The sequence below is a fragment of the Anas acuta genome, chromosome 1 (assembly GCF_963932015.1).
Source record: "Anas acuta chromosome 1, bAnaAcu1.1, whole genome shotgun sequence".
NCBI classification, from domain to species: domain Eukaryota; kingdom Metazoa; phylum Chordata; class Aves; order Anseriformes; family Anatidae; genus Anas; species Anas acuta.
In genome coordinates, this window is record NC_088979.1 from 180,658,018 (window position 1) to 180,681,817 (window position 23,800).

The following is a 23,800-nucleotide window of genomic DNA, read 5'->3' on the forward strand; positions in this document are numbered from 1 at the left end:
TTTACTCACAGTTGAAAGGATCAATGGTGCCAATAATTTTGTGTATTTTCAGGATTGCTTTTTTTTTTTTTCACTTGACCATATTGTGGGTCTGATTTAGGTTACTCAGATATGCAACTATCTAAACAAATACTTGATCTGTTAGTGAAAATATATAAGTGTTTTAAACTGAGATCTTTGAAAAAAAAGGTGAAAATAAACTATAGACACTTTTTGTCTTAGGATTCAAGTAAAATGCCATAGATAATAACAGCAAGACTCTGACCTGAGAGACTGGGAGAAATGGAGCTACTTTAAAAATGCATTTATTTCAGGTATTGAGTTCATAAGTATCCAAAAAGCCACTGTCATGTCCACTGAAGTCCAAGCTAGGAGAATGTACATTGGGGTTCCCTGGGACAGCATGTGCTATCTTGATATATCCAAATGAAAATATTATAACAACTCCAGTTTGCTAGAAACACAGATGCTTTGATTTCAGGTCTCAGATCATAAAACCTCTCAGGCTTCTGCAAACTGCATTTTGCTCATTCTATGCACATTGCTGTATCTGAGCCTCATATAATAATCCTTACAGCACTCTGCAATGTCCAGAAGTTTCACACATGGATAACTGAGACATGAGGTGATCAAAGGAATTGTCCAGGTTCCATCAGGAAGTCTGCAGCACAGCAGGGACCTAAACCAGATGGCCCATATCTCTGGATAACTTTAAATATTGGCCTAACATTCTTTGCAGCCAGCATGTCCATACCACAGTTCAACACAGTTCTTTGTTGCAGAGCCTGGATATGGCTTAGTTATGTTAGCTTACCACTGTTCCCAAGCACAGAAATTCAAGAGGCTATTTCCGTGCAGTGAGAGACAGAGATTGATAACCAGCAGAGGACAGAGAAGTCACAGAAACTAAAAAGGAGGGCAGAGAAGGGATAAAAACTCAGCAGCCAGGAGGAGAGACATAAATCTGAACTTTTGTTGTGGCCATTGAGGAATAGTCCATACCTTACATTTATTATTCCATGTTGCAGGGATGGCAAAATTGTAAAACTGTTCCTGAAGAGTCCGTGATAAATTAAACATGAAACCATTGAATAAACCAGGAAAATAAAAGAAAAAAAAAAAAAAAGTAGCTATTGTCTGAATGAAATCATTAAAGTTTTTTTTTTTTTTTTTTTTTTTTTATGTACAGGTAAACCTACTTCCAGAAATTCAGCATTTCCTTTGCAGAAAAGAGGGATTGTGTCAGATAACAAAAGTCTTTTCAGGTAACTTAATTTCCTCATATATGCATAAAGGGTGAAGGTCTTTTAGTAGTCATCACAGTAAGTCTCTGAAATGAGACTGTCGGGCTTATAATTCCTTTGTGGTTTTAGTCATAAATGCATAGAAAAAAAAAAAGTAAAGAAGTAAGAAGAAAAAAAGTAAAAATGAGACAGGAATGATAATACATTTCAGACACCACTTAAATACAAATTACAGTTTAGCAGTATCTTTTCAGTTAAAAACATTGCATTGTTTAGCCACTGCATACTACAGAATATAATTTGGCTATAAGTGTCTTATTTTTGGACTATTTTGTGTTAACATAGTGTATTAGTGTTTACACTTCAAAGCCCTGGGTTCAATGTAATATGTTTGTTCAGCTTTATAAAAATGCTGTGGTACAGAGAAGGAGTCGTTGTTAGAGTTTGGTTTCAATCCAGATACAGTTTACTGATAAAAACCCTTTGTGTATTAAGATCATAGTATCATAGAATGGTTTGGGTTGGAAGGGACCATAAAGATCATCTAATTCCACCCCCCCTGCCATGGGCAGAGACACTATCAAACAGAACCATCAGCCAGAAAAGTTTAAAGGTTATGGGCCAGTTGCCAGAGAATTCTAATTTACTATGGGTGAAATTCAGCTTCAAATAGGAACTGGACAAAACTACAGAGGGACACATTCTCGTCTCAGTTGCATCACTAAACATCCAGCATTGATGTTATTTTGGATTTATGATCTATCTTCAGTATATAAACATTTTTTTTATTTTTTTTTTTTAATCCAGCAACAACCAACCCCACATTTATTCCATTAGTATTTAGCTTTGTTTGGCAGATGTATATATATATATAAGATTGCTCAGTTTGATTGCCTTGCCTTGCCGCCTTCTCCTTTTGCAAATATATATGTTAGATTTACGACATAAAGGAAGGATTCATCATATCTCACTTAACCATTTAGAAGTTAGGGATCTTCCGCACCAGTATTCTACTCTTCCTCTAAAGTCAATGGAGAGAGAGGGGCACCTTCAAAGACTTTCATTTTGTCCTAAACTATATATTTGAAGTAGGTTGGTTGAATTACACCCCAGAGGTATGTATCACCAATTACCTCTAACCACTAATGGTAAATGGAGCCTAGACAAATAGCCTAGATTAAATGTCTGACTTCTGGATGCTCAGCTAAAGTTAAGGTAGCTGGTTCCTAATCAGTACCATATTTTTTCCTTTCTTTTTTTTTTTTTTTTTTTTTTACTGTTTCATTTAAAGATTGATAAATATTTAAAACTTACATGAAGTATTCTCCTTAAAGAGCTGTATGTTGAGTGTCACTTGGACATTTCCTAATTTCCTGGTGCAGTCAATTGTCAAAACTGATCATAAGGAACATGCAGTGTAATGAACATCTAGCCAGGTCCTATGAGAGTTCTTTATAGTGAGGTCATATTACACCAGGTTAGTGATACCTTTGGTTTTGGCTGAATTTTAAGTGTCTTCAGTGATGCCTACTGCCTTGGGTCCCTTGCACTGGAATGTGAAGGAGAATTATATATGTGAATGAGAATTATTACAAGACGTATTATGAAATAGTACCATTTCTGGACAAACTTGAGCAGATTTCTAAAAATTTCAAAGGACTTAAGGAATTGGTAGTTCCTACTCAAGCTGTATCAGACTTCCTTTAAAAAAAGCAATGGTTACTACTCGGAGGAAGGCAATTGCAGTAGTTTTATTATTTTTGCTACCACAAAACCACAAACAGAAGAAGCACTCACCGCACACTGAGCTTTCCCCTTAAAATATGCACATTTTCACACAAAATATGCTGTCCATAGACTGTGGTACAAGCCACTATGTGTATGTGGTGTGTTAAACCATTTGGTGTTCTCTCCCCTTTAGGGAAGGGCAATTTGTAAGCATCTTATTCCATATTTATATTATTAGTGATTTCCTAGCAAAGAGAAACCTAACTGACTCTGAAGTCTTATTGAAATTAAAGTAGTTTTGTGAGCTCGGTGGCAGGGGTCTGACTGTCTTTCCCACCTAGTAACAGTGGGTTATTCTAGCCATCTGCTGAACTACTGTCAGACAGAAAAAGGCTTACTTCTCACCTCTCAGTCATCAGTAAAAATGATTTAGAATCAAAATCAGCTGCAGTGTTTTAAAGTAGAAAGAAATCAATGTCTTAAATCTAGGTGTCTCCACATCAGCATGTGCCCCAGTGGCTAGGGCAACTGTTTCACTGCAGGAGTCTCATGCCACTTGAGACACCATGGGGAATCCAGGCCACCCAGTAGGACAGGCAGGTTTGGCGAAGAACCCTTCTGAACTCTTTCTGGACCAGCAGCTGGAGGCTCAGGCAGATATCAATAGATGGCAGTGGATGTCTATGTGTTGGCAACTGAATCCAACACTTGGTATCTAAGCTCCCCAAATTAACAGAAGTACAGTTTAAAGTCAGCACTGTCCGAGAGAGTATTTAGTTACAGCATTAATTTAGGTTAGTTGAATAGCTCTGTGCTGACTGGGTAAGTCTACGCTGACATCCACGGACAGGAATGGGAACAGACTGGCACAGAGGGAGTCATCTTTGTATAGACCGGACCTCAAAGTGCAAGTGTCTGAATTCAGAGATGAATCCTCCTCAGTGTTACTGTATGTGTGACGTCTATTTTACCATGAGTGAAATTCACCTACAGAAGCTGAAATTAGAATCAGAAAGCTAAATTATTTTATTTCAGTGTAATGGTTAAGGGGACAAAAGGCATAAGTTAAAGCAAGTCTGTGTAGAGCCAGACACTATCCTTTCCCTTCCATTCATGTGATATAGTCAGCTCTTTCCACTTCTTTCTTTTGATTGCATCCTCTGAAAGCCTTTTCTTCCCAACAACAGCAAAGTCGCCAAATAGTAGGATTTGTTTCATCCTCAATTTTGAAACGATTTGAGGAAAGAACAGCTTTCATCAGTATTTCCTCCCCATGAGAGTTTGTTTCCTTTCAAATCAGTGACTAATTTTCACTCTTGTGTGTTTGAGTCAACAGGGCTTCTCTGCAATTCCCGTTGAAGAGGATCAGTTGGTTTGTTATTACTGTGTTTGTCATTTAGTCAGCCCCCCAAGGAGCTGAGCAATTTCCTGTAAAAGTGAAAACGCAAAGTTGCTGCTCTAAGAATTATGTGATCTAATTAAAGACACACTAAGTCATAGAAAAGAATATCAGGCACAAGGCTGAGACTAAGGGATTACTGGATTTACTGTGGGTATGACTGTTGATATTGATAAGCAGTGGGTACTAGGGTAAAGGTTATTTTTTTGAAAGATGTTATTCTATCTGTTGATATTCCTAGACCATTGTGTTGTTTTGCTGTACAACTATTAAACTGCTAGGTTTTATATTTAAGAGAATGCGACCCTTCACATATCTCTTACATCAACTTAGCTGCTGTAAAGAAAATGAATTGTATAAAATAATCAGGTCAGTGCTTGTTTCCTTCATCTCTTTAATGGAAAATTTTTTCATCAGTCTGAAAATTCAGATTGGTTCTAAGAATATGTGAAGACAGTACTATGGACACAGGGAAGTCAAACTGGAATAAGATTAGTTTAGAAGAGAAAAAAAAAAGACAAATAATTATGTGATGTGTATGAATAAATAGGATTGAGTAAGAGAAGGAAAAAGGTGAAAGAGGTTGCTGGAAGATGGACACATGGCAGTGATTTTTTTTTGATAAGTCATATGAACCTAGTCATAAGAATCCTAAAATTCAGCATGAGAGCGACTGAAGAATTGCATGAATTGCATGAATTGCAGGACTGTGTGACTAAAATCTTCCCATGAACAGCCCAAACCTTGAAGCTCTCTGAGGCTGGAGAATGATTGGCAAAGGGATTTCAGGTGATCCAGCTCAACAGCATGTGGGGTCAGGATGGGGCTTGGCTGAATCCTGGCACTGCTCTGACCTGGTAGATGGGAAGGACTGAGGTCCATAATGTGAACAGAAACCCAATGGCCCAGCCTTAGCTTAGGGCACAGAAAAAAACATCCTGATGTATGCACAACAAATTCTGGTTTTGATAGGTTTTTCCTAGGAAAGCAGCGTCAACACATAGAGTATTGAAACAGTCTCCATGGTTTTCTCATTCCCTAAGTGATCCAGACTAGACTGTCTTTCCACATAATCATTGTCTTGCTTCACCTCTTCCAGGGCCCAGCCTGTGCCACATACAGCTGTTTTCTCTACCCATCCAGATCACTGATTCTTTTTAAAGTAATACTTTTGGCGTATGCCTCCCTTCTGGGTTTCTTTTTATTAGTGTCACCAGTGCAGAGATTTTATGAGTGTCCAAGAGCCTTGCATCCTCCCTTGATCACCTGCAGGGCTAGCCAGCAGTGTTAATCACACAGGAGGTTTTGGGATAGACATGACCCTAATAAAATTGGGTGGGAGGGAGAACCAAGATAGTCCAGCTGTGTGACTGGGCTCTTACTACGTGATATTTTTACTCTCTGCTGTTCACTGAGGAGCTAATTTCCTTCAGCTTTTCTCCCCTCTTGCCTGGTCAATCTGCCCTGCCTACCCCCACTGTCCCTGGCTTACTCTGGGTCAGCAGGCAAGGTGATGAGGTGAGGGGAGGGGAGGGAGCAAGGGGCAGTACAGCCACAGAGCCCATCATGCCTTTAATGCTGGCACCCTCATTAGCCAGCAGTCAACACAGAGTGGCAGGGTTGTTACTTGCTTTTATTTTCCACTCTCTTTGACCTGGATGGTGTTGCTGCTTGACATAAGTAACTGAGTCCGAGGGCGAGAGCAGCATTCCTTCTCCTCTGCCACTGTCCCAGGGCTCTCATCGATAGCTGGCAGCGAGTGCTGGCCAGCTGCAGCGAGCCTTCAGAGCTCTGCTTAGAGCCACTGCAGCCGACTGTCACCCCTTTGGATGTTTGTCTTTGGATCCAGGAAACCCTGTGGGGTGATGCTGTAAGAGAGAATTATAGATTAAAGTTATTTTATGTGTTAATAATTCAGCACCTCTGTGACAGGAACATGCTTCTTTATAGGGGGATCTATTTCTTTTGCCATCTGGCCCCTAAAAATGCCTACACCTAAGTTGTGAACAGTTTTGTACCTACTACCATTTTGCTACTGAAGTTGCTTAAAGCCTCAATGATGGCCTACAAAATCAGCATCTGTCTCTTCTGGGTTAGTTTGATTATAAATTACTTGCAGCAGGATTTCTATGTTTTACTACAAGGTCAGATCTCAGCTAGGACTTCAGTAATAACAGCAGATGTGAAGAGACTGAAAAGAACTGCAGCTAAATGAATGTAATTACTTAGCTTTCACTCATATACCATTCTATCTTCTACTGTATTGCTAGCACAGAATCATAACTGTGGCTCTAATCACACAACAGGCAAGCAACATTTTTGCTGAGATACTTTTCCAGAGTTTTTATAGCTTATCTGTAAACTTAAGTTCTGGTATGAAGGGTGCACAGAGAAGAAGCCCCTTTGGAAGATACTGTAAAATCCTTATCTTTTAACTGAGAGGATACTTTAGGAATGAAGAAGCAAACATTGTATTTAATACTCTTGTCAATGCATCTGCCAAAACAGAGAAGTGACAAACATGGTAAATGATTAATCTAAACTGAAGCTGTGTTTGCTGATGCTTTTATTGGGGAAAAATAAACAACACAGACATTTAAAAATGATGTGCTATCATTTGGTTGTCTTTATAACTCTGAAACTTCACAGTTGTTTTTTATCATGGATTTCAGTGCATTCCAACCCACAGTTTAAATTCCTTTCCATCTAGATCTGGTTTCTCAAAAACTTTTTTTTTTTTTCCCCCCTATACTAAACATATTTAGATAGCCATTGTTTAAATTTCCAGAAGTTACTAATAATTTGAAGTTTCTTCATTCTAAATATTTGCTGTGGGTTACTTTGAAATTAGCTGTGCTACAGAGGGAGGGATGTCTGCATCTTCTAATATGAAAACATTTTAAGGACAGGATCAATAGTTCTGATCAACAGATCAATAGTCAGTGAGTGGGATATCAAACCTGCAGAAATATGCACATCACAAATGAAGCTTATAACACATGTTAAATTCATCAAAAGAGTGTTTAAGCAAGAAATCATCTTCCCATGAAAACAACAGAAATTTTGCCAGGACTTCAGTGGGTTCAGGACTACCCCCAGCCTCCTTCAAATACTCAGCACCCGCTTTGAGTTTCGGAGGCACTTTGTTCTAAGTGCACAGCTTATAAAACTCTGAGCATTAAAGGTTCTCTTTCTTTAGCAACCTCAAGGAACAATGTGTAAGCCATAGGAAAGTATTAATCTTTGTTTCAGAGTCTTTTCATCAGATAGGTCAAATGGATAACAGAAGGCAATTAAATGGAATAGATCTGCTTTCTGTGACAAGCCTGCAATGACCTCAAGTCATGTAAGGACAGTAGTTCAGCTAAAATCATCCATTCTCTGAAATCAGTACTGAAAAATGAAGAAATGCCCTTTTAATGGTCACCACTTTCATGGTTATATAGATTAGGGCAGGTTGCTATACATGACTGAGCAAAAGGAACTGGATAATAGGCTTTGATCAAAATTCACTGATCTTGGATGTGCTCAGGAGTCTGCCTAAGACTCTATGAAAGCTGTTTAAGCATCTCCTGATATGAAGCAATCTTTGCAGCTGTTTAACACACCTTTCAAACCTACGAAGCCTGGAAAGTTGCCCAGCCGTAAATATCAGAGGAGGACCAGTTTGAAGTGTGCAATTTGTGCAGTCTGTATCAGAAATGAGCTCTTTGTTCTCCAGAAGCCCACACCAGTCAGACAGATGGATGATCCCGGCACAGAAAGCAATACACAGTTCTTCTAACTCACTGAGAAGCCAGGTCAGAGAGCAAGCTTGAAAGGCAGGCAGAAATGACCTGTTATCAATACTTTCTGAATATTGTGCTCCATTAGAAACTGCTGAGAAGTGATATGAGATGACTATCATTTTCTCCTTTTTTTTTTTTTTTTCTTCCTGTGTGAGAGAATTTGAGATCCTGCTAGAGACAATCTGCCACTATGAAAATCTAGGAAGATGTTCAGAAGTTTTTAGATGAAAAGCCTGCCATATACCTCCATTATTAATGCCCTGTCATGTTCTGAAGTGATGTTTGTCCTGCTTAAAAGAAAAGCAACTGGATGAAGACTGCGAGTATAAATGTGCTGAACTTACAATGTCCTATATTAAAGGAATGAACAATATGATGGACTCAGAACAAAGCACAGCATCTTAGTTGTGTTTCATTCAATCTATAGCCTTGTGCTTCCATACTCAACCAGGAGCTTTCAAGGTCACTCAATCATGTTAACATTTTATTTTATTTTATTTTATTTTATTTTATTTTATTTTATTTTAATAAAACTGGCTGTTGATAGGCATTTTAGAAACAAACTGACCTTTTCCTCACAGAGACAATGGTCATAGCTGTTTTTTGCTCCATGTTTTAAGAGTGTACAATATAGCCTCTTTGATCTCAAGCAAAGTTAAAAAAAATAAAAAATATCATAACTCCCCTTACAACATCAAAGGATAATAAAAAGGAGAGCATAAAGAAGAGGGCACGTTTGTATTTGTCCTCTGTTTCCTTTTGTTTCAATTAAGCGTTACTCATTTAAAGCAGTGGGTACTCACTTAGTTCAGCCTGTGGGATCTTCTCCTGTTGATTTCCTTATGCCTGCAGACCACCACATGTTTAAGCTGACCTAAACCCTCCATTTACTGTCACTCCACGTGGCTGCAGCCATGTAAACAATGACCTGGCTACATGCCAGGAAGTCTCACTTAGCCCAAAAGTACCTCTAGCAGTTGGTAAACCTTTTGCTCAGCCCCATGTTGTAACTCTTAAATCAGCCATTCTTTATTGCATGTGGGCTGAATCTCATGTTACACTTCAGAAATCTGAGCCAAAGACAAGAAAATAACTTGGGAGCCGGAGTTGGGGGGAGAGGGAGCAAGAAATCATAGCTGTGTAAAACATTTGAAAGGCCTCATTAGATACCAGTGGAGCTGCTGCTGCTGTCATCTGATCTGTTTGACGCTGGTACTTCGAGAGATCGCAGCTGACAGAACGAAATCTGCCACCAGTTCATGTGACAAAAGGGCACTTAATTTTTTTGATCTAGAGGTGTTGACTTGCTTTGGTGGATCTTATACCTCTCGTTCCCATATGCTGCCCAGCTGTTACTGCGACGCAGATCTGTGTTTTACCCACTGCTGTGGTTAGAGGGCTAACGTGTGAATTCAGCTGAGAATGTGCAGTGGCTTCCTTACCCATCCAAATGGCACTGCAGAGACCACCACAGGCAGACGGAGAAGGGATTTCTAAGGTCGAGACTTGGAAATCAGTGCTGTTTATTGGTGTTTTCAATAGCACCACTCCAGAGACGTCAGCATAAGAAGGCTTCTTCAAACCAGAATTTCAATGAGGATTTAAAAAAAAAAAAAAAAAAAAAAAAAAAAAAAAAAAAGTAGGTATTAGGCCTTAGGTCCTTCGCTTTATGCTGGATCAATGGATTGCACAGCCTTTTAAATACTGCATAGCCACTTTAAAAGGAAAAATGTTCTTTTCTGGAATACATTTTTCCTCCTTTTGATCTTAAAGGTCTGTGCTACAAAAATTATGCATACTAAGATTAGGAGTTTTGAAAAAGGGAATGTAGTCTGTACAGGAGAACTACAGTATTGGGACTCATTTTATTGCTAACTTGGTTTCTCAAGCTGACTGATACATCAACTGCTGAGCCTCTCTCACTTCTACTATCAAATGTGATTGTTATTTAAAATGTAGCTGTTATTTACATACTTTGAACGGACTGGTTAATTAACAACAGCTTGCAGAGTGATTTCAAGATGGAAAAACATGTCAATTACAACAAACAGTAAAGACACTGTGAGCTAATTTTCATTGATGATGATGTTGATTAACAAATTTACAGATCTGACAAACACCGTTACTGCTATTGAGTGCAACAGTAGGTGAAGAGTTGCCATGAGAACTGGTGCAGCTGAGTGTTCAATGCTACTGATGTCTCTTTATTATTATGATAATTGTATTCATTGATTACGAGGAGTAGATTTACTGAAGTAAGGGACTGTCACTCTCTCATTAGCTCTGCCTGGTGGTGTGCAAACTGTGTGTCACCTCAAAGGAGCGAGTGCCTTGTGACAGTCTCATTTCCCTTTCTCCTTCTTCCAGCCACTTTGTAATGAGCTCCCTCCCAGGTGGGTGCTAACAGAAACCAAACAGGGGTGTGTAAGGTACCATACAAACAGGATGGTCTATATGGGGAATAATTTAAGAACATTGCCCCTTTTTTAGATCTCAAATCTAATAACCAGTGACCTGAATTTGTTTAACCTTCTCTTTTATTTGAGAGAGAGATGGTAGTGTGTTTTTTTTTTGTTTTGTTTTGTTTTGTTTTGTTTTGTTTTGTTTTGTTTTATGTCAGGGCATTTTACAATGACTTATGGTGGCATCACTAAGGAGCTTCTCTCCAGTGGTTTGAGAATTTTAGGACACTTCTCTTTTTCAATGTCTCTGCCCGTTTTTGCTATATCCTGCTACAGTAAATGGTTCACTGGTTAGTGAAGAATGTCAAAGTATTCTTTTGTATTTCCCCTAAACAGCTAAATTTCTGGTTTATAAGGGGTACATTTAAAAGGGGTAAAGTACAAATGTCATCTCATTATTTTCAAACTCAGCTTTGTGAGTTAATACCATATCTGTTACTTGTTGCCCTAGCAACACAATTAAAACCATATTTTAAAAAGGAAAAGATGCTCTCTACTTTCTGTTAAACAACCCTTTTCTGCTGCCTTCTCATTTTCAGTGAAATATTGGCTTTCTTTTAAATAAGAAAATTGCACTTCAAAAATTGTGCTTTCTCAACACCATGGTCATTTTAACTAAAGCAATTGCTGAAAAATGTGCATCTTTGACAAAATTTGGTTTTCAAATGATTTAAGAGCTGTTGTTGTCCTTTACACAGTTCTGTTAATTGTTTTACATACCTATGGCTTAATGTGTTTATGTTATATACAAGCTTGGTCTGGAACCACAGTTCTGCCTCCTTTCAGCTGCATGCTGTAGCTGTCACGGTAGGACAATCTGCCTCTTTTGCCTCCCAAGGCAGCATTGACCAGGGGGTAGCTTGGATTGCTGTACATTTCACTGGGTTTTGTATAAGTTTGATACTGCTTTTGGTCGACAGAAGCAGTTTTGTTCTTGCTGATTGAAGACTTAGGCCATGAGGCTTCAGCTCCAGAGTCTGACTGTGCTGGGCTGTTCTTGATCGATGTGCTTTGGTGTCATGGATAGAGGGGAGCAGGGCTTGGCTTCTGGAGGAGCTGTGCCTTTCCCTTTTATCAGTGTAAGGATACATCAGAGAAAGATCTGTGAAGTCAGCCATGTGTTGTGGAGGGCCTGTATGAGTTTTTGTAATTTTGGTTTTGGCTGAACACCAAAACTGTATGATAAAACTTTATGCTCTGAGAAGTATACTTTGTTGTACTTAGTTTAGTTAGTTTAGTTTTCTTGCATAGTCAATAAAAAAGCAGATCCTATCAGAGACTGAGGTCTCCTTCCCTGTCTCCATTGCTTAAGGACAAAGCCCAAGAATAGTGCTTTGCTAGTATAGACACTTCAGTAAGGTAACTAAAATGATGGATAGGAGGAGTAGGTTCAGTGAGACCATTGAAAATTGCCATGGTGGAATGCCATTTTCTCTGTATGTTACCCATAGGTGGAAATTGCCATAGTGAAATGCCAGTGGTTATTACGAAGTGGATATGGAAAAAATACCATTTGATCTAGCAGGTCTGCTCCCTGTGCATATACAGAAGCAAGTCTGCTAAATAAATAAGAGTTTACTGGCTTATTCCTGTTATCACTGCACAGGCAAGTAGACAGACAGTAGTCTGTCTTGTCTCTGTACTATCAGCAAACAGGTAGGCGCTTACAAAGTCCAAATCAGTTATAATGCATAACACAACACAAAGATACCAGTGAGAGTATAATCTGAACATGCAGTGCTGTATTAATAACTGCCTGGTTTTGATTAGTAAAGCCTTTGCTCCTGCTAAATGGTGCGTGTAAGGCAAAGGACAAGATTAATTTTAGATCCCAGTTGAGCTTGAAAGGCTGAACTGAGTTGATCTGATGAACAGCTGATAAACATAGACAATCACAATGTCATTTTAACAGGAACAGTATGAAAAAGAATAGTTCTTTTCCTTGAATGGCTGCTCACAGCTCATCGGCAGAAATACAGCTTCAATTTTGTTTTTCATTTCGTGTACTGAAGTGGAGAGCACATGCATTAAAAGAAAAGCTATACAAATCACTTCATAACATTAGCACAATGCAGTATGTCATTAAAAAATATAAGTGATGAGGTTTGGGAATAATGCGAACAGCTTGACTTTTCCTTGACTATTACTTAAGAATTTGAAATGTCTAAAAGTGAGGTGTGTTAGTGTTAATGAAAACCACTCTGCATGAAATAATGACATAAGAGCTCTATGCCTTTTTATAAGCACAGTAGGAACAGTAAATACATACCACCCATTGACTGCTATCACATCACAATATTTTGATTACTATTAATATTCACATGCCTCAGCAATCTTGAGGGCTCTGCTGCATCAGTCCTGCTCCCACTGCATTCAGTTGCAGAGCTAAACCTCACATATATTTCAGTAACTACAAAACATAGCCTTAAACTGTCAATCTAGACACAGGGATATGTTGTTATTTACTGAACTGTGTGATTACAGTGGCAAAGTCCCTTGGTCCTTTGTCAAACACATTTCTTATCCACATTAATTTTAATTAGGGCTGTCTGAGAAACACAAGTTTTGGTATTCTATATTTAGAAATAAAGGATTTCTATTTAGAGGAAGGAGGAAAGTTTTTTTTTTTTTTTTTTTTTTTTTTTTATTATGCAGCACTCATACTCACATATAAAGTGGGCCAGAGCTTGCAGCTGGAAGGCGGTGCTCAGTGGGTATAAATCTCTCTGCTAGCAGTTCTGAATAGGATATAGTCTAAGCATTTTCTATTTTATATTTTTGCAGCTCCTCTCTACCTCTTGTGTTTTACACATTTTTTCTTTAACATCAGGAGATGAGTGCTGTTTTCACTGATCTGCTGACTCTCTTTCTCCTTCCCTTGGTACTTTTTCAGACCTGAAGCTCCCAGTTGCCACCCCAGAGTGCTCCAGTCGGCGTGGGCTGTCAAGGGCCAGCATTACAAGCAACATCACCCATGGCAGCAAAAGCAATGGCAGGACACACACTGCCCATCTACAGCACTTGTGGAGCCAGGCTAATAGTGCACAGCTGTAAGCTAATCACACCTTACTGAAGAAACTGTGTGTTTCATAATGCATTTAGTTGGGCGTCAGGGATACAGAATGGAGTGAGAATGGAAACCACAGCAGATGAAGCACTTAGATGTATTGTATCTTTTTCTATATACTTGCATGATTATTTTTTTTTTAATCTGTAATAGCAAAGCTTGTCCATGCTTTGTGTGTGAACAACTAAGCCCTTATGTTGAGGGCATTTAGACTCCTAGACAGATAAATACAGATCCAGAGACACCCTTGAATGTTTAGGTCTCACAGTGTCTGAGATGCTTCCTGTCCTCATTCCTGCCTTTACCCCTACCACAGACACACATATATAGTCCTTTGCAAAGAGACTTCCATTAAGAAAAGAACTAAGAAATACTTGAGAACTAGCTGCCCAAATGCTGTTTCCTATATTTCAGTATCACACAGATTATGTGGTCAGGGGCCCTACCATTCTGCAAGGGGAAGAAAAAAGTCTATTTAGCACAGATACTGTTAGATTCTCTTTAAGAAGCCAAAACTGAGGCCTGGTGAGGCCATGTCTTGCCAAAGATTACACAGAAATGGGAGAAAAGTGTGAGGTCCCTCTTTTACCACTACTCAGAGTCTTAGATGCATATAATTTGTATACTCTTCCTCTCATTGCATTTGTTGTGAGGTAGATTGATATTCAGAGATTTTAACAGACAGATTAATAACCACTTTTTTGAATATTCCCAAGTGTCGTTCAAGTTTCCCCATGTAATGAGCTTTTAGAGAACTGATTTTTGCCCAGTTTTGTTTGTTTCTTCCCAGTTTCTATGCTGATTCTTTTTGTGCAGACTATGGGAGTTGTGGCCCGCTATCTAGAGAGCCACGTCACTTCCTGAACTAAATTAACTTGCACTTTTATGATTAGCTGATTTATTATGGGCTATTCCTAGGTGTTACAGTTGCTCATAATATTTGGAATCATAGTTCATGTCTTTCCATAGTACAAGCATGCATTACCACATGTTTGTGGTCTTGTATTACACAGAAGAAAGTGCTTATGATAGTGTAGTCTTTCCATATTTTTTTCTGACTTCACTAGAAATCAGTGTTAGATTTGGGTAGTTTTACTATGCACTTCTGTTATTTAAGCTGCTTGGATTTCTTTAATTACTTCTAAAAGTAATTACTTCTAAAAGAGATGCAGAAGCTCTTCATTAATTCTCCGTGTTGTTATTACTTCCCAGGAATCAGGTCTCAGCCTCACCAGACCACAAGGACATCTTTAAAGCTCAAGACATTTCTGTCATCATAAAAGCATATGTGCTAGTCACATCCTTAACACCTTTGCGGGCATTCATTCATTCAGCTGCCACAGTCTGGCATCCACCCAAGAAGAAGCACTTTTCTGTAAAGGTAAAATGTTTTATTTCTGAGTCTTTGCACACTTTTAGGAAAAGTAGACAGAAAAACAGGTAATATGCGTATTCTCTTTCCCCCTTTCTTTATTTGCAGTCCTGAGCTGATGGTGAATGTTCTCCTCAGGTACAGCTTTCATTTCTCAGAAAAAGTGGGGTTTGGTTCATGACAAAGGGGAGAGCTGGCCTGTGCAGTGGAATTGTGAAGGCACCTGGGGTTTGCTTGCTTCAAAGCCGATTTTTATTGGTGGCATTGGACAGCAGTTGCAAGCTTGGAATTTTCTCTAAAACACAGCTGCAGGGGTGCTCTGATTCAGTAACATCTTATGCCTGTATATTGACAGCACTGTAAAAATAGGAAAGTAAATATTTAAAATGGTTTGTTTAGATTTCTTGTTTTAGGTGCAGTAAAACAGAATGGATGAGGGGCAGGGCACGTCCAAATAAGTGGAAGGAAGAATAGTGTGCAGAGGGTATCTCCCCATGGTCTCTAGGTTTTATGAAGAAGGATGTTTCACACATGCCTTGCTTTGATTAACTCTGGACATGTCCAAGTGCCTGGAGACTCCAGGTCTCCAGGTCTAGTTTGCTTAGCAGTCCTATGGATTTCAAAAAGGTATCTTTCCATTCCTTTGTTCTTTCAGCAAAGAACTGTCCTTGCAACATGGCAGCACTTTGTGAAGGAACTGCAGTTCTATGGCTACTCTTTTCTTTTTCAAGGATCAACGTCTCAAAGTAGCAGTGATTTTGTGAAGTGACATAGCTTAACTCCTGCAGCAGCCATCAGAGGATGGGTGCACTTTGACCATGTAACTCTCTTGGGGTAGGAGCAAGTCTCATATTTGAATCAGTGTGAATGTTATGGTATCACTGCCAGGACTCTTGATGATGCTTACCATTTGGTTTGTTTTACAGTTTTAGTTCTCTGAAAGTTAAATGCCTAGTTTAAGCTCATTATCTAATTCTAGCTATTGGAGAAACAGTATCTCTAAAGTATAAAACATCCCACTCAATTTAGACACTATTTTTGGATTTATTTTATTTTATTATTATTTTTTTTTTTTTCCTGCTAGAACTGTCTGCTTCCTTCCTGTTCTGCTGTGACTGCCTTAAGGAACATGCCAAATTCTAGATGGCCAAAATTAGGTGAAATAAACCTACTTACCTTCACTCTTCAGAAGTTGTGGAAGCACATGGAGATAAATTATTTTGCAATTTGTCTGTGTGGGTTTAGGAAGACTACCAAAGGTCACCCACTTTCAAACCCTGGAATTCAATATAATTTTCTGTATTAAAATGCAGCATCACTATCATATCTGAAGTAGGCAGTACTTTAAAGGCTAATACTCATTAGTGATTGTGATAAGGCTCTGTAAAATGGCTCCAGCTGAGGGAAGTCTGCTGAAAGGGGTGCTAGCCATCATTTACAGAGCACTTTGGCAGCTGAAGAAACAATAAAAATGATAGATAGAAGCAACAGCATGTCAGCAGTAGTTCCAATCTGGTAACTGCTGCTGTAGTGTTACATCATCCACAGCTTTAGGCAGAGTTGTCAAAATGGCAAGAAATACACAAAAAGTAGGCATCACACAAAGCACATTTGTAATGATGAAGAAATTTAAATGCAAATCAACAGAATGATGGAAAACAGGGTGTATAAGACTGTCTCTCAGCTTAAGCAGTGTGCCCTATAACGAGCCTGGAAGGAGTCAGGAAGTCTCCACGAGAAGTGAAACACTGAGAATTTACTTAATGGTCAGACAACACTACTGGGAAAATCATAAAAAGTCTTCTGTGCTTGGTGCAGAGGCGTCAGACAGTAGTCATCAGAAAAGAGGACAGTGGTCAGGAAAGAATATCTGGGAGAAGGTTTGAATTCAGTTATGGATATCCTGCGAGATGAGGTTGTATCAAGTTTCTAGTAAACTTTATGGAGCCATCACTTGATGCCAGTGCGATGGACAATGCTAGCACAGTGATCTCCTCTCCGAACTATCCAGTGGAGCTACGCATATTCATTCCAGCTGGGGAATGTGGTCCTGAATGCATATGAGAATGCATATGAATGACTTCGTTTTCTGCCAGCTCTAGTGTGTAGGAAGGGAAATTGTTACATTGTGAAGCTCCAGCCTGTCAATATTTAGTAAAGACAGAAAATGTGTCTAAGATCTGTTCTTCCAGTGATTGACAGAATACCCACTTGTGTCACTGGGACCTGATCATGCCTGTGGAAGAGACTATTGTCTAGAAAAATTTCCTAGTGTATAATTTTTTATTTTTTTCCCCAAGAATGGTGGACTAAATTAATCTTTTAATTTTAAATGAGTTTTAATTTTCTGTATTTCCATCATAGATGTGCTGCCTTTGGTAATGTTGCACAATAATTTGGAGATCTGATCTGGATATCTGTCAGCAAATATTCTTTTACCGGTGTAATTAAACCATTATGAGTAAGAAATAGATCCACAACTGTGGTTGACTTAGTTACAACTTTATTAATGCAAATTCAGGATATTTGATCTCCTATGCACAATAACCCTTTACCTTTGCTGGAAGTAACCAGAATGTGGTATGTAAATGTGAAGAAGGCATTTTTCAAGACTGGATACCAAATGATACCAAATGATTTAGAGAAACCGTGTAAAGAAAATAATAAATTTAATGAGTTAAATAATACATTCTCCACTGCTTCTTTGTTAGAAAACTATTGTAAGTGACTCTTACTGTTCAAATTTGCTTATCCCAATTGGAGTGACAAGACTTAACAATGAATTCTTGAATAAGCATTAGTCAAATGACAGTTCAGGAGGAGCTTAAGTGCATTGTTCACACCAGCTGCCTTTTTTTTTTTTTTTCTTTTTTTTTTTTTTTGTGGGGAGGGGGAGGAAAGAGATTATGCAGATTTTAGTAACTTGGTTCAGAAAGCAAAAGAAGCTAAATATTTAATTGGCGTTAGGATTTTGTGTGTCATTAAGGAGTGACAAAAGTGCAACTCTAGATTTGGGCCCTGGTTGGAAAGAAGCAGGGAATGGCTTTCTGCCACATTAAAGTTTTGCTACGAAGCTTGCATAATAGCTTTATTTCCTTGAGGAAAATTGGAAACCCTTTATTTAGACCATCTGTGCTTTGAAAAATTATTAATAAAATAGAAGATTTTAATTTTGCATATGGTACCAATTAAAGGAGGGGTCATTGTCAACGTGTACAATAATCGCCTTCATATTATTGGCCTATGCTTGTGTATTGTGCAAAAAGGTGACCTATGAATAAACTTTGGTTTTATAGAAGCTGGTGTGTAAGACACTCTTATATGGTTACTTATCTCCAGGTTTATCACACTATAAATTATCTCCTTTGCTCAGCCACTAGCCTTTCCCAGCTCAGTCCCAGTTCATAACTATGGATGCATTTTTGTAGACTCTAGAGGTGCCTCATCCTGTGTCACCTGTGAATGTGTTGTGGGCTGCTTTGAACTGCCCCCTCTCTGGCTCACTGTCCATTTGCTCAACTGAAATACGTCAGGTGCCTCCTGGATTTGAATTCATTGACTGGTGTATGTGCATAGACCCAGATACCCTTAGTTGAAACTATGATTTTAAGTGATTTTCAAGTTTTGCAGTGAAGAAAATGTAATACATTAAAGCTGTTTGCTGTTGCTTAAGCTTTCTGTGGTATAAGTCACTATAACTTTCACTGAAATTCTCTTTCTAATGTATTAGCATTTGAAAAATTGAGTAAAGACAAATATTTTTCATACTTAATCTATATGCAAATAAAACTGGACCCTCAACTATCCAGGAAATACGTCTTTTAATATGACATGGAGGTCTGGTTTAGAGCAGAATGTTGAAAATTAGATTGCAGTATTGCCCTCAAGTGGCCAATTTTGATACTACTTCAAGTAAAATTCGAAGATGAATATGAAACAGAATGCAAACATTCATGCAGATAAAGAGCAAAATGCTTAAAAACAGTAGAAAGACTCAGGATTTTTTTGCTTTGTTTTCTTTTTGGGTTACCAGTTGCTGCCCTGACACCTAGCAAGAGCAAATGCAAAAGAAAATTACCATCAACTCTTAAAAAGATTGCAAGGTTATTTGGAAAGAAAAATTAAATGTGTGCATTAGGTGCTGTAAGAACTTAGCATGTGCATTTCACTATTCTTACAAATAGCCTGCGCAGAGAATCAAATTCGCTAATGGTTCCGCTCCTGGGAGATTGAGCATAACATAAGTGCTGCCTCTGTTTTCTGTCCTCATAACATCTAGAACCCTATAATTTCTCTTTTTACTAATATTACAAAAGTCTGTTTGGACTGAGGAATATCAAAGCTATGCTTATCTGACATACTGTATCTGTTATAGAAAGGTACTCATTAATACTTAGGCAGACTGTACCTGCTTCTGGTAACCTGCAAGGTAAGACACACTGAAATGGAATATACATGTATATCTTTATATAATAAACTCCAGTGGACTTCAATGCTATGGAGCTCTCTAATGGATTTTTGAATCCGTTTGTGCTTTTGGTCTTCCCAACAACCTGCAGCAATGAGTCTCTAGAGATTAATTATGTAGATTTCTTTTTTTTTTTCTTTGAAACTTTAACCTGATTATTAATTTCATGTCCCTGATTCTTGTCTTTAGAGAAAGAATGAGTAATCCTTTAATCCTTCCTTCTTTACCCTCTCCACGTCTGTGCCAATTTGTCAGGTAGTGTACAAATAGAGTTAAAATTCTACCTAGAGCTCTTTTCTGCTCTTCTCAACAAGAATATCCGAGTTTCTTTGGTAACAGCTCTAGACTGATTATTCTTTATAACAAGTAGGTATGTCATAAATAAATCAACACACTAATCTAGGCCCTTAGCTCTCTGTTTTTCTTCTGGTTCATAGATCTTCTCGCACTGGCTCTTCAATCCAAGCAGCTTTGTAAACATGTCTCCACGTGGTTCCCAACTTTCCCTGCCCTATCTCCTGTTACCCTGATTCCCTTTCTGCCTTCCATCTTCCCTTAATCAAGCTGATTCACATTTGTTTCTCACAGCAAGCTGGGCAATGTTGTTAGTAAATCACGTTTACTTTTCTACTAAGAAGTTGATGTTGCATTGGGAATCAATCATTAGTTTGGACCCATTCAAAGGACCCAATTTAGTGGTTGCTGAAGCTAGTGAACATCAATAATCAGTGACATCAATAAGCTTTGGACTTAGTGTTAACAGCAAGGATCTTTAGAGAAAAGTTTTTTCAGAGGGTCTTTTCTCCTTTATTCACCAGCAAAGATTTAAAATAAGACATCCAGGAGCAAACACTGAAATAGGTGGACAGTGTCCACTGAACTTGATAAATAAAGAATATCTTCTGAGTAAGTACGCTTAAACAGTGCTGAGGGACAAGAGGATTTATTGTTGTTGTTTTCCACACCTTTTAGATACTATTTCTTTATTATATCTTATGCAAAGAAAATATATATATATATATACATTAATTTGAAATTTACTGTATAAAACAGCTGAATAACATCTTGGCTTTCCCCTTCATAATGATAAGATATATAAGAATAAACCACAGGTGGACTAAACAGACCTACCTAAAGCTAACACTATCAGCTTATGATAAATTACTGCACGGTTGAGATGTATTCTAGAGCCATTGTTTTTGATTAGGAGTAGTTTTTCTCCTATTAAATATATATATATATATATTTTCTATATACTGTGATCTGTGAAGAGGTTTGTCTGTGCTAGCAGACAATACAGGAAATAGTTTAATTTCAAAATCTGTTTTTTTTCAGGCCTTGGATGTGGAATCAGTCTATATTTTTGTAGACACTTTAGATACCTAGATACATCCATTGATACAGTCAAAGAGATTCTTCTTTGTGTGTAAGAGTATTTCTGTATCTATGAATGACTATTTACATGCAAAAGTATTTGGACTTGGTGAAGAAATATCACCAAATATAGATTCAGTAAGAAGAATGAATATACAAAACTGTACTGAAAGTACACAGCTTACACTGAAAAAGTTAGAAGAGTGATTGAGTTTATTCAAGTGAATACATTCTTGGCTATTTTCAAAGAGAGGTGATTACATTCTTTTGAGACCCTGCAGATCCAATTGATCAGAAAGACTGCAAAAGCTCTGATGCATAGCAAAACAGTCTGGAGAGGATAAGCTTCATTATTTTAAAAAGTGCCTTTTATTTGTTTTTACTTTATTTTATTTTGTTTTGTGTTTAAACCAAAGGTCACATTTTATATCAGCAGCAGTAAACATTGCTCTCGAATATTATACTTAACAGCTTTATCTGTGCTCTAGTTTTTAAGGCTACAACTAGGGGCCAATACGATTGTTTCAAAATGTATTCATACAAATTCTGTAGAGGTTGATACATCAAATCCCAAAGTATAAACCTCAAAATTGCACTGAATTACTCAGTAGCTTCAATGGCCTCTTCTAGCTCCTCACCTCTTGTGTAGGTTCAAAGATCAGCTACAGCTCCCCAAATGTGATGCTGTTGCGGGAAAAAGCTGACAAGTTCACATTGTTTTAAAAAATTCAGGATAGAAGTGGTTAACTGGTGATATGTAGTTAAATTGCAGCCACTATTAGTAACACACGCAAAATCATTATCAATACCAGAACAGAGAAACCATTACACCAGATACTTCAATAATGGTAATAAGTACTGCATATCTCTAAACATCCTCCTACCCACCCCCTTCCCCAAAGTTCTAATCACACCCACCCATTCACCCTCTCTTATGCTCTCCCCATCTCGCAAGCAGCATGGATTACAAAGACGGCCCCATTCTCCTGGGATGTGGGTTCTCTACTTTTATGCACCTTTGATTGGACAAGTGGGAGCTCCAGCGCTGCATGTACCCCCTCCCTGTGTGCCCATGCAGGAGCCATGCCAATACTGACAACCCAGTAAAATCCTACAGCCCAGGCAGAAGCTGTGGTGCTGGTGGGCTGACCTCTGGTAGTGCCTGACCAGGTTTTGCCTGCTGCCGTCTTTGCTCTAAAGCTTCTTCCAGCCCCTGCTGCAAATTTTCATGCTTCTTTAATGTTATTTTTCAAGCTGACTCCTTCCTTCTATCAAAAGTCACTTTGTAATTTCCTGGTTGCTGTTTAATCTTGCTGATGGTTGCCTTTAACATCATCAATTTAGGGCAAACACCCTCCCAGACAGCTTTGTATATTCAAGTCACACAGATATTTTTATCCAGAAGATTTTGTCAAGGGTGGGCTGTGTGAGCTCTCCCGGGTTATATCTCCTGCCCATCTTCAGTGTCTCATTTAGATTCCCTGTACACTCACTAGAGGAACAGAGCAGTTTCAGATTGTAATTAATGTCACCATTTCGAGATGTCTACCTTAGGATGGCATAAATCACGCTTTTGAAGTGTCTGTCTTGTGCAATGATGTGTGAAAGGAACCGAGACATTTACCTTGTACATAGACCCAAGCCACATAATTTTGTAGGGTGGCATTCCTCAATAGATTTTGATACCTAAGTGAATTGTCTGCATGTGAGTTGTGCCTCTGAATTCCTATTGCAATTAACAGAAAGCTAATCAATGCAGTCAGCGAAGGTAGGTGTTTTAAGTTAGGTAAGGAAAATCTTTCTTGTTTATCTTGTCATGTGGCAAGACTGCGCTAGGACTGAGCTAGAAGGCAATCCCAGAAGGATCACTACAGTTTGTTTTCACTACAGTAAAATTCATTTATGGCTTCTGTGGAGTGTTGGAGTCTGACACCCAGTGCATGCAGTGAGTGTGCTGTGTCTGCTCCTCAGCATACTTTGAACAGGCCTTCTAAAAACAAGGGATGGAGGTAGAAGACACGGCTGTCTGAATCAATTTCTACCCTTTCTCAAGCAAATCCTCAGCTAACCATCCAGCTAGCTGCCCCAGGCTGCCCCAGAACCTCTCCTAAGAAATTAATTTGTGGAAAAAATGCCAGAGGAAAATCCTCTCAAAGGAATTACTACAGTCACCATAGCATGCAGGCCCGTGAATGGCACGTTCTTCCACTCTCCTTTAGTGTCCATGAAGCTTGTCAATTAAATTGTATTTTTTTTCAGTCTGTCAGGCCTTTTTCTGACGGTACAGTGTATTTCTGAGGATTCAAAAGAACCCACGTCACTGAGATCATAAGGTTTATTTTAATGACTGCAGATTTAGGAAAAAAAAAAAAAGGAATTCAAAGTGGGTAGAGAAAAACTATTTTAAAAATAATATCCTAGACATTTATTTATTTATTTATTTATTTATTTTTTCCCCAGTGACTTATCCTAAAGGAAGAGTGGTTATCAATGAGCTAAAGGTCAATGAGTTAAAGTCAATCTTAAGAATATTTATGTTTCTAGATCATTCTACCTTTAAAGAAAATGTGCAGTTGATTTATGTAATCTGACTGCATTTACATTTTCTGAAAGGCATTACATAAATGTGTGGAACACATCCCTGACTGTGTGCATCCAGCGTGTGGACGAACATTTTCAAGCTCCTGAGAAGTCTTGCAATTCTGTATACAATGGTGTTGTTGTACAATATATATGTCCATGTATGCATTAAGTTTTACAGCCTACTAAAATTTAATCCCTATACCTCTGCTCAGAAATTTGCCAGCCAGAGGTCGGTTTTCTCCCAGACTAAATTCCTGTGATTGCCACCAGATTTTTCCATTCTGTCCTCCTTTTGCTATTCAGTGCTGCTTTTAA

General features: G+C 38.4%; 1 protein-coding gene across 6 annotated transcripts in view; it reads left to right on the forward strand.

Moving 5' to 3' along the window:
* The window catches only part of CPED1 (cadherin like and PC-esterase domain containing 1), a 146,610-nt gene that overhangs the window by 35,557 nt on the left and 87,253 nt on the right, over nt 1-23,800 (forward strand). For 4 of the 6 annotated variants that reach the window (XM_068669582.1, XM_068669581.1, XM_068669585.1 and 1 more), the window contains 3 exons: nt 1,190-1,265; nt 13,515-13,671; nt 14,901-15,069. In XM_068669582.1, coding sequence (XP_068525683.1) covers nt 1,190-1,265; nt 13,515-13,671; nt 14,901-15,069 — 402 coding nt within the window. Of the gene's footprint in view, nt 1-1,189; nt 1,266-10,387; nt 10,553-10,775; nt 10,912-13,514; nt 13,672-14,900; nt 15,070-23,800 lie in introns of those variants that run through there. The other 2 variants (XM_068669587.1, XM_068669586.1) reach the window with 2 other exon arrangements.